Genomic DNA, 17,026 nt, shown 5'->3' with positions numbered 1-17,026 from the left:
AAAACGGCAGATCTCGGGTCAAGTCTTGATGCAACATCATGGCCATGGAAACTCTAAGGGGGCGTGGTTATGTTATCTAGCTAATACAATTTGCAAATACATTGTACAAAATTTCACATGTGAAAATGGAGCTGACAATAAAAAATATACCGTAGTTCTTTTATTTCAAATTCAAATCATCTGTAAGTACCTTGATCGAGATAAAAGATTTTTCTTTTTTTTCCAATTAGGAAGCAAAAATAACAGACAGTTAAGCGCTTAACAAAGCGTCTTTAATGCAAAACAGTTAGGTTTGAGTCGTATATAGGAGAGAAACTAATAAAGTCGTGAAAATGCTATACGCAGAGCATACTACTGTATATACTTACTATGTCACCATGTCATCATTTCAAAGTTGACGACAAGACATAAAAGCTCTTCCATTTAGCTCTTCCTGAAAATTCACAATTGTGCGTGTTTGCGTGCGTGTGTGCGCGCGTCCACATGACTTCCGTTTCAAGAGTGTATGATGACGCCCCCCGGCAGCGATTAACACACTGGGCCCCCCCTCCCACAGTGCACAGTAATGAAGGGTCGCAAATGTTGACAGGAAGGTTCTATGTTGACTTGTACAATTTGTGAGACACTTGCACTGGATTGTGTGTCTATGTAATGTGTAAAATTGTATTTCCTGTAATATGTAGAATTTTAATTGAGCAACTTACAGTCAATAATTTATTTCAATATACAGTACATAATGAATGTTGTTGTTTTGTTGTTGTTTTTTTTTAAATGGTTTGTGGAGTACCTGTTCATCCATCAAGTTTGAAATTGAACGCCTTACAATACATTACATTTAAATAATAGCTGTGTGTATGTGCGGTTGCATGTATGTGTTGTACAACAGGAAGCAGTTTATCAAGGCAAATACATGCAAAGAAGAATTAGTCTTAGTTGAGAATTGATGTAAAGCGCAGATGGACTCCTACTCACAAGAACGGTCAGCCTGAGCCTCGTAGTTGTCAGCCATCTGAAATACGGCACCTCATCATATTTCTCTGCCCACATTTGGAAGCTCAACTGTGCGAAGAATTGCTGTTTCAAGACCAGATGGAAGAAATAGTATTTACTATTATTTATTTCCAAGAGTGACTTCAGTAATTCATGTTTTCCCTGTTTTTCACTTGCTCCTTTACATCTCTTGTGCCACTCCTGGTTGTCATGGAAACAGACATACTGGAATGCCCCCTCAAAACAAGCTTGCGCTTTAAAAATAAATAAATAAATGAATAAATAAAAAGAAGTGCAATGTATTTTTTTCCGTGTTCTTGGGGTATTTTGATTTGTGGGAAAATGTGAACTGTTAAATGACGCTTGGTGAACAGATAGTATGTGTACGTGTCTATAATGACACTTCCCCCCTCTATGTCTCTGCATGCGGACGTTTGGCAATCCCGCGGAGCTCAGCCGAGGAGAGAAGCACTCGGCCGAATCAATACGGCTCCTCGGTGGCTTTCCTATATCAACCCAGCTGAAATCCCGCCATCTGTGACATATAGGTGCAGCGTATACATTGCTGAGACGTTGTTCTCAGTATGCTTTCTTCTCTCACACTGTTGATAGAAGCACGATTAATAAAAAATAAACAAGGACGAAACCGATTCTTTTTTCATATAGGTAGTTTTTTGCATCCTTTCGTTTATCTTACCATGAAATTGCTTGGGAAACAAGGTAATTTTCTTTCCCCGAGTACACAAAGAAAAAAACCAAGCAAATGCAGCCTGTTTTTTAGCATTTTAATGAATTTAAAAATACATAGTTTAATGTACTCACCAACTCAGGTGGACTGGTAAATCTCATCCACTTTTTTGACTCATAAGAGTTTACATGTAGTGTATTTTCACAAATAAAGCATATGTCACACTGAAAAGCTGTAAATTGGACAAAGAGATTAGCAATTTTGATTTTGAGATTCCGCAAAAACAAACTCTTCTTAAAGTCTTTATTGTCATTTCCCATCAGTCCAAAAGTTAAAATTGTACTTGAAGTGTATTAACATTAGTGATTAGTAGACAATGTGATTGTCACAAGGTAGGAAGCTTGTGATACCTAAAACAAACCAAGAACAGCACAGCTCATGGTAAGTTCAGCAAATCATTTTCAGGTGCTCTATTTGAATGGGCAACTAAAATCTGCAATACTGTCAATCAGTTGCATACTGGCAACACTCTGTCTCTGCAGCAGTTGATTTAGGAGAATGCGCTACCTACTGTATGCTGTCTATTGAAAATAAATTCGGTCAGGGATTATAGGACTTTGACAAATGGGATTTTGACAAGTTTGCTCAGATGAAAGTTCAAAGTGTACCCTTTCTATTCAAAAAATGAACACCTCTGATGTGTGATACTTTCATTTGAAATCTTTTAAAGCTGTTATTCATAATTTGTAAAGTTAGGAATAAAAAAGGATAGTGTTTTTGAAATGGAATAGAATTTATTGTGTCAAAAAAGACTCGTTTTGTGAAAACACACACACACACACACACATATATATATATATATATATATATATATATATATATATATATATATATATATATATATATATACACACACACACACACACACACACATACACACACACACACACAGTATGTGCACCTCTGCATGTAAGGCAGATGTCTTAACCAGTCTTCTACCGTGTTGCCCTGTATGTACAAATTCATATGTACCGGTATATATGATTATATGTATATATGATTGTAAAAAATAGTTCTCAGTTAATGAATATAATGTTAAATGGACACAACTCTGAAAATGTCAATCAAAAAATGAAAATAAAAAAAATATATATATCTGCGACGTGTGTGGCTGCACGTTCTAATATTTCAACCTTTGAGTCACGGCGGGTATTTCTGACGTATCGCGCAAACTCATAATTAGCATTTGGTCAACATATAACATGGCTTTGGTCGCCATGGCGAGAGCAACAACAACAAGGGCGAAGCAGACCAAGTGTCACAGGAAAATTTAAGGACCCTCATGTCTTTACCCTTTTTTTTCAATTTGGATTTGCAGCCTGGGCAACTCTCGATGTAAACGCCAATTTAGATGTCAATGTTGGGTGACAGGACGCCATCTTTTGTGTGTGGCAAAGATGTCTGAACATGAAACATGCTAGCAGCTTTGGACATGAGGAGGCACGCATGGGTTTTAGGTAGCTACTGAGCCTGCAGGCTCACTCTTTGTGTTTTTGATATAGCTATAGGGAGAGAGAGAAAGAGAGAGACTACTGTATATATGTATAGTGGATATGGCGTCCTTTGATGTGGTCTCATCCAGCTGCATGGGTCAACAATAGTAAGTGTTAAAATAACCTAATGCCACTTGAGTGACATCTCAATCCAAAGGAATTTCAGCATACGGGAAAGCAGGATTCAGTTGTTGTTACTCTGACTCAGTAGCAAGTGCATTTTTTTTCAGATCTTTTTGCTCAGAAGACACCTTTAAGTTTTAAAGCCTTGACAAACAAATGACTGCTCTGACCTGGCTAAATACACATGGCGCGTCTCAGATTTAGTACCAAATTAGCCCAAATTGATTTGAACTCACTGTATTGTCCCAAATGGACAAATGACAAAATGGCAAGCCCTACACAGTCATTCACCTTCCTCTGCAAAATGCCTGTCAAATTGCACAAAGCATTTTGTAAGACCACAGTTTAGCAAGCATCCAATGGCTTGCCTTGTGTTGTATTATTTCTTTGATATTAATGCAACACATATCCTAAAAGACAAACATTAAGAACTAGTTTTTTATGCACTGACCCAGTGCCAGATGTAACAATTTATAAGACTTTATGTCAAGATGCCTTTAGGTTAAAAGTTACCTTGCAGTCCGCCAGCTTTCCCATCTAATGTGAGCTTCTCACCTGAATGCACGGATTTCAAGGGTCCGTGAGAATCGGTGCCAAATGTGTCCAAATTGATTTGCAGAGAAAACATCTCAGAGTGTGTTTTTGTTTTCATCCCGTCCTTTTAATAGAAACTTCACAGTGCAGGAAATGTGCGCGTTACAAAAATCCCACCCGCTACTTGTCTGCTTTCACACGCTCTCTGATTGCACCTCAACCACCCCATCCCCCACCTAAAGCCCCCTTGTAGGGATTCATACATGAGAGACATAGGGTGAACACAGTCTATTCAAAGACTTTGATTGGTCTTGCATTAATTTTCCCATTAGAAAAATAAAAGTAGAAGCAATCCATTCCATAGCCCACCTCATCTTACAGTATGGTAGTAGAGCCTGACTGATGAGTAATTTTTTTAGGCCGATGCTCATTTTTGGCAGAAAGAAAATTACATAACATTACATATTTGTTCAAAACCTTTTAATGAATAAACTCGTATTTGTTTCTATCCAATGCAATTAAAGAGGCATCAATCTTATGCTGAGTTTCACTATTCACTCCAGCCTGTTACCCATTCCCTAAAATTAGCAGCATTCTTTTTGGGAAGAATGACAATGTCTGATGAAATTAATTAAGTTATTTGGTCATTAATCCATGTCATATGTGTTTATTTGTAGTGTTTGAGTCATTTAACACAAGTATGCTTCATTTATTTTGAAATAATCAGGATTTATCAACCATCTGAGCCAATTCGCCAATTTAATTGACCAGCCAGGCCCTATAGTTTAGAGAATTTACAAGTATATTACCATAACACATAGTAATATGAATCAAGAAAGGCAAAGGTAACAACTGGTAATAGTGAATATGAAAATGGCCAATTCAGTAAATTTGACCAATACTGGAGTTAACAATTTTAGGCAACTCAATTTTCTTTCAACAAGTTTTGTGTTTTCATTGATTTTTCAGTCTCCAAAGATGCTTTGATTTAGAAAATGAATTTGTTCTAACACCATGCTCATAATTAAAACAAAAAAAACCTCTCCAAATCTCCCCATTTAAATTAATAAAAACTACAGCAATTAGCTTTTACAAATAAAACATTTTTCTCAATCTGCCTATAAGGCTCACAGACAGATGTCCACTTTTACTTGCCTGCCTGTTGCACTGTCTATTTGCATTATGCTTGCAGACTCTATTCAGAAAAAAGGTTATGCTGTGTTTGTCTAAATACAAAATGTGTAGTTGTATTTCACTTATGTTAATATTCCAGGAAACCTCAACTAGGAATGGCATTAAACAGCATGAAGAAAGTCATCGGTCATAATATACTTTGTTTTAAATCAACAATTTCCCCTCAAGAAATTTTGCTGTATTATTGAAAATTCAGTTTTCAAAGTTGTGGATTTGAATGCAACACAAATGCTGCCTTTTTTATGATAATATCTCTTGAGTGTTGGTTATTTGTTGTTGTTGTTGTTGTCAGGGTGAGAATGTGCCAGGTCACACTGCGCAACCTGTAAGCCAAGCCACTGGTCCACCATTGATCCATGGCCAAATAACCCCACTCCAGACTCCACCGTCCACCACCCCCTGACCCACAGCACTATATGTCACCTGACTTTAAAAGAGAAGAAGCATTCAAGTTGTATGTGTTGTTTTAGGTGATTATAATCATTTAGGAGGGTTTAATGTCTAGTCCACCTTGCACACTCGCTAAATTTAAGAAGGCTTTGGCGTGTGGTTAGGGTGCCTCTTAAATGCTTCCATAATCAGGTGTTCCAGGCTTGCATGTCCCACCTACTCTCACTCAGCACTCAAGAAAGACCAAATTATTTCTGTTTTTAATCAGCCATAACGGAACACATCTGAAATCAACAAGTACAGAAGTCAGAATTTTTTAAACAATATATTCCAATCGAGATGCGAAGACATCAGAAATCTCAGAAGTGAATTTGATTGGTTACATATTCCACATTTAAGCGTGATTGTATTCCAAATGTGCCACAAGCAATGTGACTATACGTAATGAGGAAGTCTTTAAATGAACATGTCCAAGTCTGCATGGACCTTCCTCCTCCTTCTCCTCCTCCTCCTCCTCCCCGTCTCCTGTGCACATGTTGATTGTGCAGATGTGTATTGCGGCGGTAGACGAAGCTTATCCTTGCCTCGGTTGATTAATTCCCCCATCAGCGCAATACACAACTTCAAGCAGATTTCGTCGCATTGTTGGACTGCTCCTTATTATTTTTAGACGTGCTTTTTAATTAAACAGCATCTGTCCTGACTGATTTGCCTTTCTAGCCCCCGCTTCGTCCATGTGGTAATCCCCCTCTTGAGAGGTGACCCCCGAGGCTTCTTCCAACATGACACCAGCTCTTTTAAGCAACATTCCCCCGTTCCTTTTCGTGCAGAATATACATTCTAATTTAAGTAAATGTATTGCATTACAATAAATATTGTAGTTTTAAAATAGAGTAAACGTATTGAACAACCTCCCAAATAAGAGCGGTTCATCCTGTGCACGGAGCTTCCTCACCAGGGCGTGGGGGACTCATACGGTTGGTGCTTCTTCAACTTGCAGAACAAGGCACTCCCCATCGAAACATTTGACTTTGGACACGTTGGTGAATCATTATTACGGTTGCCTTTTGTATGCAATATTTCACTTTTGCCACCATTACTATGTTTAATTAAATGTTGTTTCAGTGCAGAATATGCATGACTCACCTGCATGGCGCAAACTTTTCCTCATGCAGAATTTGCGCCTTTAATTTAAATTAAAGTTTAGGTTTATGAATTTTGAAAAGATAATAAATACAGTCGGCAAGCCAAAAAAAAAAAGTCAATCGATGAGTCATCTGCGTGAAGCACCCGGGTGTGTCGCAGCCTTTAGCAAAGCCCAGGTATAGACTTTCCCGGCTTGATCGGCTAGATAGTCTCCCTTAACCTCTACATTGACACGTTTGCTAGTCATAAATATATTTATGTAAGGCAAGCATGCATGCACTTTTCTACTTTTGCCCCGACTTTGTATTTTTTTATACTACATAACTTATTTTTCCATTCTATATATACCAAATGTGTTTGATTGTTTTACTTGAAACTCGCACGGGGTCTTGAAGCTTAAAAAGACAAAGGCAAAGAATAATGTCAGTATAAAGTCATCCTTCGGCCTCTGCATGCTCACCCGGGCATGCGGAGCCTTGGCAAGAGGGTCTTCTATCCGGCTAGTCAGAAGGACAACTCCTGCTTCTAAACCTCTAATGTTTTGACACGTTTGTGCAAGTTATCTTTTTTGTTTTGATTTATGCACCAACTTTTATGCACCAATTTTGCATGCCTGCAAAATTGACTTTATTAGAATGCGGACTTGATGCTGAGTTTTTTTCTCTTTAATTCATTGCATCATGTGTTTTTTTAATTAATCAAAACAAAATATTAGAAGATGTAAATCAATTAATGCAATCGACAGTTGAAAAGAATACACACACACACACACGCACACACAACAAACACCATCTCCGGTGGATTTTCCTCCTCAGCGAGGCTTGCAGCTGTCGACAGAAAATGTCTCCTCCCCGGCCTATTCAGTTGAATACTCCCCACCGAAACATCCGCTTGTTTGGAAGTCTTGTGAAGCGTGCATGTTTGCGTTGTGCTACTGAATGCATGCAAATGACCACGTTGCTATAACTATTTTTCACCATGCACCCCCAAACCCCGTCCCGCTTCCCCTAATGAGCCCCCGCCACTGTTAAGTAGTCCCTTTCTCGTTTGTTGATTCCAGCGCAGACAGACATGCATCGTCTTCTTAATCTGTCGCTCGCATGATGTGGATTGGCGCAGCCCAATTGTTGCCGGATTAGTCACACAAGTAGAGTGGACATTCATTGTTCCATCAGAGCAAACAGGGCAAAAGATGATTCAATAACAAGCAAAGGTGGCTTTGAACAATATATTTACTTCCATTAAATAAAACACATTTTTGGGGGGGATGTTGTTGGGGAGGGGGGTCCGTACCAAATATTTTACAGGAACATTTTAATGCGTTTTTTTTTTTTATCTTTATCTAGGATTGCTAGTCTAAAATCGATATTCACACAGACATTAATAATAATAATAATTTTATATTATGTTAGAAACGCACCACTGCAGTGCGTTTTAGTATTTACATTCCCTTTTTTAAACTTTGCAAGCAAAACATGATTTATTATTTATTCCCTACAACGCATGCGTTAATAAATTGAACCCCATCTTTGGAGATGTTTGGATATATACACAACTTTTCAGACAAAAAACGGGGAATTAAAAAAACAAAATCAGTGGTTCAGTTTTTAGTGCCCTTTTTGGATGAGAAAAAAATCTGAATACAACAATAATATAGTAGTCTCTTGTTCCTGTAGATGCAAAATGACCCCCATAGAAGGTATTTTTGCATTACGTACATCCCCTTTGGGAAAATTGCTGCTCAAAAGTGGTGCCTTTTTCCCCTCTCTCCTTTGAAGGGTGGGCGTAGGTGTCGGGGCGGGGTGGGGTTGCTTTTTTTTTTTTTGTGGGGCGCGCGTGTCTCACACCGGCCTGTCCACTGCGTACTGGCAAGCGCTCAGGTTCGTGGCGGGGCTCTGCACGCCGGCGTAGCCGAAGCTCGAATGCTGCTTGGCTTTGAGTCTGAGGCTGGCCAGGCTGGAGTTGCAAGTGTCCCGGTAGACGTAGGGCGGCGTGGGCGGCGCGTAGGGGCAAGCTGGCGCCGCCACGGCCGAGTTGAGCGACGGCCCGCTGAGGTTGTTCAGGTTGTTGAGGCCGTTGAGGCTGGAGCCCGCCACGGCCGACGGCACCATGCCGGACGTCATGGACGAGATGGAGTTGGGCGGCGAGAACATGGCCTGCGATGACAGCGGGTTGACGTTCATGGAGTTGAAGAAGGGGAAGCTCTTGGTGGACAGCGAGGCCGACGTCAGCCCCTTAGCGGCCCAGTTGTTGTATGTGTAGCCAGGGTACATGTCGTCGTAGGGCTGCATGAGTCCGTTGAACTGCGGCCCGAAGCCGTTCTTGCACAGCTCGGCTTGCTGGTTGCGCTCCCGTTTCCTCCACTTGGCCCGGCGGTTCTTGAACCACACCTGAGGTATTCCAATAACAACATATGGACATTTGAGATTCGGTCGCCTTCCCTAACCGAGAGGATTTGGATCCTCAAATTTTGCATTGATGTTTTTACGCATGTAAAAAAAATACTAACCATTGTTTTTTTTTGTATGCGCTACTTTTGGAAGATCGCGGGTCGTAAAGTTCGCTACTGTTAAAGGGTTTGAGGCCAGCCAGAAGATCTCAGGTTTAATAAAGATACAGTCTTACAATGGAAAAAAAATAAGTTAATTTAGAAATGGCCCTTCCCCCAACACACACTAACACACACAAACAAACACACGCACACTCACACACATTTTTAGACCACAATAATTGTTAAAGTTTCATTAATTTACTTAAAAAATGCCATCTATGGCCATTATTATTATTATTATTATTATTATTATTATTAATATTATTATTATTTTGAGGCTTTTAGATTTTTTTATGTTTCAGCACGTAAAAACCATCACACACAGTCACAATGATGGGATAATTTTATTTTGTTTTGTTTTGTTTATTGTGTTTGTGGTTTCATTTATCGGATTTGAAAGTGTTTCATTAGCATGTATACTACGCGTCTACGCGTATTTTAGTACTATGATATTAGACCTAAAATTAGTTAAATCTCCAAATTCAAATAAAGAAATACATAAATATATATACATCCAAGACTCAAACTTACAAGCATGCCAGAAAAAAAAACGTTTTTCATATGTTGTTTATACTTTATGCCGATTAGAGAAAAAACAAACATTTTGGGGAAGAAAATAAACATATTAAATGATGACATTGGTTAATGTTTACAAACTTCTTGAATTCCAAAACTTCAAATGTCTAAATTTAAAGACGTTTAACTGAACAAGCATATTCAATAATGTCCACAAACATGGTGGCATGTTTGCCGTTTATGCTTACGCAATTACTAGTTGCAAAATAACTTAACGATTGTTGTAGGTATGGCCCACCGTTATTTGTGCCAGTATTTACACATTTGCATGTAGTAACTTCAAAATATTTTTTGTACTTTAGAAAGTAAGACAAAAACAAATAATTGGTCATTTAAAAATATTTTTTTCTCTCATCTGCCGAAAGATATCCACAGGTGGCATTTTTAAATGAATATTTATTTAAAACAACAATGCCCCATTTGCGAGCAGCATGATTTAAGCATGTAATCACATCATGTTTACATACTCCAAATTTACTGCTGTATGTTTTCTGTTTTGCACGAAGCTGACCAAACCAAATAATTCAAGATAATTTAATAATTATAATCTGGAAAGGTGACATATCAGACAATGTAAAGCTTGCACGTGCTATTTCTTGACGTAATATCTAACAACCACAGAATTTTAAATAATCGAGCAGAGTTGTTATTTCCTCGTCTTCCGTCTCGGTTCTTATCACAATACAGTCCACATCACACACACTCTCTCACACACTCCTCCGTGGTGTGTATTCCATGCTGTTTGCCCCCTCCTCCTACTTTTAAAATCTCGCACCAGTGTCCCAAAATGTGCAGCTTTGCACCTCTTTCACAACGCGCACACGGTATCTGTCACTCCTGTCACTGCAAGGATGGCCAACCTAATTGGACCCAACATACAGCACCGCTGGGGTAAATTTGGGGGGGGGGGGGGAGGGGGGTGCAGAGGAAAAAAAGCGTTATCTTCTCACGTAGGGAGTATAATTATATTAATGTATCAATTTAAGGTGTGACTGAAATTGGGCTGGATGGAGCGGCGTGTTTAAACAAGAGTGCGTGCATATTTGTTTTACAGCTAATCTGAGCAGAGGGCACATTATTAGCTACACTAACACTGCACGCGCCCGCCTTCCCGGTATGGACGTTTTGTTGGAATTACACTGACAAATTGCTTTTCAGATATTTGGTGATATCGGGACAATTTTAGAATTTTAGACACTTTTGAAATGTCGCGATTGTGCTTTGGGCAGAGATGGATCAATCAAATACAATCATTTTGCATTACAAATACAGTTTTTTAATATACTCTTGAAAAAATATTGTTGCATATAAATGTTGTTTAATAGCACCTAAGTGGTGCACGTGCCATTTGCCTGCAGAGATGAAAAAAACCCTCGTTTTGAAATACAATGTTCACATTTTATTCGTGAGAATGTGCTCTGAAATGCATTTTTGTAAAATTTATTTGAAAAGTCATTCATGCGTGAATGCGTGTCACGACTGGACATAATAAAAAAAAAACGTCCCTCTCTTTTTCTAACATGTTTATGTGAGAGTCACGACGGCATTTTAAGCACTTATACGCGTGTCACAAATTTGTTAAAATGTTTAATTTTGCAATGGATTGGAAATATATTATTTTGTGGTACTTCTGAATGCCCTTCATGATTTGCGTTGATCCTGCAATTTAAAATGCAGTGCAAAATTGAATGTACAAAGCTGTTAATTTTTGTGTTTTTTATGTTAGGTTGTACAATTGTCCCTTGTCATGTAAGGCGTTAAAATACAAATCATATGTTTTAAATGTTCAATATTTTTTTTTTTAAATATTCAGTCCTATACTCATCGTGCTCTGAAATTACATTTTTCTTGGTACGAGCAATTATTTAAAATGAAGCCATTAAAAAAAATGTCTTAATTGTGTACCTTGCTCAACCTCTCGTGCTATTTTTATATTGTACCAAATGCAATGCTCTGAAACGTGCTTTTGCGTAGTCCTGTTTCAAGAGTTATAGGTCCCACAGCAGACTTACCCGAACCCTAGCCTCAGTGAGGTTGGTCCACACGGCAATCTCCTCGCGAGTGCTCATGTCCGGATATCGGTTTCGCTGGAAAGTGGCCTCCAGTTCCTGCAGCTGCTGGCTGGTGAAGTGGGTCCTTTGACGCCGTTGTCTCTTCTTCTTCGACGGGTCGTCCGACGAGTCGTCATTTTTGCTCTGGCTTTTCTCTTTCTCTGTTGGAAAAAAAGCAAATAAAACAAAACAAATTCATGTGTTAATATTGTTTCAGTGTGTTATTTGCATGAGCCAACATTTAAGCCGTCATTTGCATATGTCAAACTTCGATGCATGCCCAATTCATCCCTCCCATTCGCCTGTTCTATCTTACCCACAGTTTCCGGGCTGGAAGTGTCTGAAACAGCGTGCGCGTCCATGCGGTGCTTGCCGGAGTCCACCGCTCGCACCAGCGGCTGCAAACCGGATGCCATGGCGGAAGCCAGTTTAGTCCCGGTAAATGTATGGTGCGGGTGGAGGTCTAAATTTAAAGGATCCCTCATAGAGTTCATCGATCGCTCCCCGAAAACCAACCAAAAAAAAAAAAAGATTTTTTTTAAGTGTCTTATAAATCCCAATGCCAGTAGAGAGGGTTTTCAGTATAAGTTTTTCAAACGCTCCAATAAAACATGATCGAGCTCCGGGTTGCTTTGTGGGGCGCTGCCATCCTAACGTCGTTGACGGCGGGCGGCGGCTGACTAGTGGAGTGACAAGGACAGGTAGATGATATTGGAGCTGGGGGCGCGCATGCACAAACACCGCGCGCGAACGCAGCACCCTCCAGCTCTCCCTCTCTGGCTCATTTCTCTCTCTCTCTCTCTCTCTCTCTCTCTCGTGACGTCACCGCCCGTAGCCCTGCCCACTCGCTACCTTGACAGGCGCGTGCGTGAGGTGTACAAGAGATATCACCCCCCCCCCCCCCCCCCCCCACCGCCCGCTCCAACAGCCAATGACTATATCAAACAAGAAATGGAAAACAATCATTTAAAAACGACATTTCGGAAAATAGAATAACGCCGAGTGAGTCTCCCTCAAGACCCAAGCTCCATTTAGAAAAATAGCCAAATGGATTTCCCCTCCGGTTAAAAGTGCACATTCAACACACGACAAGTGCACCCATCGCGTGCAAAGGGTCCGGAGAGGTCCAAAGTAAGTTCGGCGTAAACAGAACCCGTCTCATGTTTATAGGGCGAGACGCCACAGAGCCAGATTCCCGGTTTACACGCGTAATAAATGGTTTGGGCCGATGCTGGCAATGCAACTAGCCTGGTATGGACTGTGCATGCAGGCGGCAAATAAAGCCGAACCAAACCTTTCTAACACCCGGTGACTTGTTTCAGTAGGTAACAAGAAACAAATTTGGTCACATTTATGACAGTTTGGCGCAATTGATGGTGTCAGAAGTAAATAGAAGATTGTTTTTTTTTCCGTCAAGGAGTCATGCATTATATACAACTCGTGTAATATAGGGCACATGCAGGTATCAAATTGAAGTCCTGGGGGAAGCATCTCTGGCCCGCTAAAGCAAATCACCATGCGTCTGCCTTATGCTTCTTACTAAAATACTTGCCAAAATAACAAACTTTCTTTAATGCTAGTAATGTTGAGAAATTACAAATATTTATTACGGATCGCCTTATTAAAATGAGGTAATTAAATCTACTTTCACTTTCATGAAAAAACCATTACATTTGGCAATAGTGACAAAAGTATTTCTGGCACGCACCCTGATCCAAAAGAGTTATTTTTATTTCAAAATTGAGTCCCAACCAATGAAATTTCATAGACAATTAGGAGCATCTTTCCATCCACATACATCTTTCCTATGACGAGTCGTCCAATTAGGACGCATGCTCGAGCGATGCTATTATTAATCGTCCAAATAGTACTGTTAGTCTTTTTCCGTCTTATTTTAATGTTGAAGTGGATTATGTCTTCATCCGTGGACGCCTCCTCATCTTTGCTCTCTCCGTCATACACGGGCCATTAATTAACAATTCAGTCAATATAGCGGGGAGTAGGTGGGTTGAGGGGAGACGACAAGCCTTTTAAAGCAGGATTACGGACACATCACATTCCTCCATTAGCGTATTCCTTCTCACGAATGGCTTTCATTATACGTGTGCTTTTTCCCCAGAGTGGAGAGCGCAACGAGAGCTGCATACATTACACGCACTGTTTTGGATGCGCACACACTTTTTGTCACGTTCTATTTGTCCTAATCAATCGTCATTAACAATAAGCGTGACATACGCCACGGGTCAAATGCCGGAAAGTTACATATTCATACCCCAGAATGACTTGAAATTAAATTTGAGGGATCGTGTTTATTTTATAATTAGTTTTATTAATTACTATTTTTAATTATTTGTAAATAATTTGAAATATTTTTGGTGTCATTTGTGAATAAAACCACGTGATAATAACTGTCAAAATTGGCTATTTTAGTTGCGGTTTCTGAAGGCATTTTTCAAACTCTCACGGTGACGCTGCAAACCAAAAAGTGCCCACCAGGTGTCACTGTAAGACAATGAATAGCCAGTACGCATGAGTCGCAAGTATGCGGGTTCCTTCACCAGTGACAAATCAGGCGCGAAATTCCACTGCGTTACTTTTCAATATTTCCATGTAATGCATATTACCAGCTGGAAAATGGTTTTAAATTATAAAGCAACGAAAGCAAATGGAAAGAAGACTTTGCTTCTCACTGCAAACCGTTTTCTTTTCTTTTTTTTCCCCATCCAAATTATCTTAGTGAGCGTCATAATGTGATGATTTCATCAATGGTAAGTGCATTGTGCATCCCAAAAAATTAAAAACAGTACTTTTAATAACCATTTTACAATTATTATCTATTTTGAAGTACTTTGTGTAATCCGTTAAAAAAAACACAATGTTGATTAACTTAATTGTATTGAAACACAGTATTTACCTATTTGTGCACAGGTGGTGGCCAGTTTGCGGCAATGGGATTCCATGATGACGAAAGAAACCTCTTCTGTGCATGGCGAAAAATACAAATGGGATCATAATTAATGACGGCAAACAGGTAACACACAGGGTAAAAGCATGGCAAAAAAATACAACAAAATACAGTGAAAAATATTTTCATGTATAACTTTAAAATTTTGTGCTTGGATGATCGAAGCCTATGCACAGTTTAAATTCTAATAAATAACATCATGGTTGCAGGGGTAAAGAAGTCAACATTTTTGTTTCCAAGTCACGTTTTTTTTCCCCTGACTGTTTTCACGTATTTCAATCACCGGCAAAAAGGTGTTATTTACTCCTGGTGTGTACAGTATGTCGCGCGTGCGCGTGACGTGGCCTTGCTAAAATCTCCCGGATTAAGGCTCTTGATTGAGATGTCAGTCTGTGGGCGTGTGAGCATATTACAAAATTCATTATACGACGCCTGCACAGATGGGCTTTTATTAGAATGTTTGCTTATGATAATGCAAATTTGCAAGTCAGTCGCCGCCATTTTCTCCTCATCCTGCTGTTACTCGTCTCAGAAATGCAAATACGCAAATATGGAATTGAACTTTTTATATGTCGAGGGTTACGTCCTAATTTCTTATTTCGACCACTTAATTGGAATATTTGGTAGTTTTATTCATCAACTGCAATAATGTAATAATAACCGAACTATTACGCTCTCAGTGATAATTATGGGGTCATACATTTAGTAAAGGGACTCATGATAGCCGGCATAACAATTATCATATTATTAACAAACATAATAAATGGCAAATCATACATCCATCTGTCACTTCTAATTTAACGTTGGGGAATGAAGAGGGTTATGTGACCTAGCCCGGCGTAGACAGAAAAGCCGGCCTTTTCACACAAGGTTCCGTTAACTCATCATATAAATTATATATTGATGAATGTTTAATATTATTTTCATTTATTTATTGCAATTTAAAATAGATTATTTTCCGTTATTTTTTTTAAATATACAGTGACTTAATAGCCTCGCGTGATGTTGAATTTCTACAGTGTATTAAATTTATATTTCTTAATTATCAACATTACTGACCCATGACATTTCACGTTATGTCATTATTCGTTTTGTTATTTTTATATTATACATGTTACTAATACCGTCAATTAGGCCTAATTAGTCCTCGTTTCACGTCATGTTTGTATTTTAAAGCAGGTCACGCGATCAACACGGCTAAAAATATTTTCACTTATTGAATAAATGAAATCATCATTTTAATCAATTACTGCAATGTTTCACGTTTTTAGTTGAGACCGTCGAATTCAAATCGACGTATATAATTTAAGACAAACTTTGACGTTTCATTTCGTAATTAATGCTTATTTTATTTTTTAACTTGTGTGTCATTAGTATAGAAACCCATCTTCGGTTTTATTTAACTCATTAAAAATATGAGAATGTGTTTTACTGTAATTCTAACGCCGTATTAAAGCAATAACTTGCCCTCATTTCGTCATTTACGAACGATTTCAATCATAGAACGTAAAGCTATCTACTATCCAAACCATATTCACTTCCTAAAATTAATTTTTAAAAGTAAAATCTGCTCTACTAACTATTACCATTAGTGTCATTATTTAAGGCAAGCACTCCATTAGAGCACGTGAGGGCATTTCTTATTCACGTGCAGCTCACCCATAAACCATATTTACTTCCATTTAACACTTTAAAAAAGAAAATGAACAAAAACAAACATAGGCACATTATCTTACCACGCGTGGACGTCTCTTGCTAAGTGCGTGATGAGATAAATTCCACGGTTCAAAACGCTCATAGAGGCTCACAAATTGAACCTCCTGCTTGTCGCCTTCGAGTTTTTTTTTTTTTTTAGTTTTTTTTTTTCCCAAAATAAAGAAAATTAAAGTGTCAACTTCATCGGAAATAAAAAATATCTGTCAGGAGCAAGTCCACGCACACTTTCCGCTGCTCTTCTTCTCCTCTTCTGCACGCTTCAACTTTTTTTCCACTCTGAAAGACGCTCCGGCTTCTTCCCAACAGCCCCCCTTCTCTCTTTGCGCGCGCGCCTGGAAAAGGGCTGTGCTAGTGCACGCGCACGCTACAATCGCGGGGGCGGCACAAGGCGAGCCTGAATCAAGACTAATCAGTTCCACTAAAATTAAATTAAACACAATGGCGACCTATTTTTTTCGCCACGCATATTTACAGGTGGACCCAGTTAGTCGTGCAATATAGACCACACCACCCCTGCCCCTTTTATTATTCGTATATTCGTATGTTAAG

The 17,026-nt window shown here is 39.1% G+C and overlaps 1 protein-coding gene across 2 annotated transcripts; it reads right to left on the bottom strand.

The window, feature by feature from the left end:
- Window positions 1-7,832: 7,832 nt before the first annotated feature.
- Window positions 7,833-16,737, bottom strand: pitx2 (paired-like homeodomain 2). 2 transcript variants are annotated; one of them, XM_088432108.1, is made up of 4 exons: window positions 16,498-16,737; window positions 14,711-14,776; window positions 11,758-11,957; window positions 7,833-9,008 (listed from the first exon to the last, which is right to left on the bottom strand). In XM_088432108.1, exons 2-4 carry the CDS (start codon window positions 14,754-14,756, stop codon window positions 8,460-8,462), a joined length of 795 nt encoding a protein of 264 aa, XP_088288234.1. In that variant the 5' UTR covers window positions 14,757-14,776; window positions 16,498-16,737; the 3' UTR covers window positions 7,833-8,459. The 2 variants fall into 2 exon arrangements, with proteins under 2 accessions (XP_088288234.1, XP_088288233.1); XM_088432107.1 differs by lacking the exons at window positions 14,711-14,776; window positions 16,498-16,737 and adding an exon at window positions 12,113-12,536.
- Window positions 16,738-17,026: the final 289 nt, after the last annotated feature.

Source organism: Hippichthys cyanospilos, chromosome 13 (genome assembly GCF_059441005.1).
Source record: "Hippichthys cyanospilos isolate Australia breed blue-spotted pipefish chromosome 13, RoL_Hcya_1.0, whole genome shotgun sequence".
Lineage (NCBI taxonomy): Eukaryota > Metazoa > Chordata > Actinopteri > Syngnathiformes > Syngnathidae > Hippichthys > Hippichthys cyanospilos.
The sequence above is the reverse complement of the archived record's forward strand: the minus strand, read 5'-3'. Positions and strand labels throughout refer to the sequence as shown.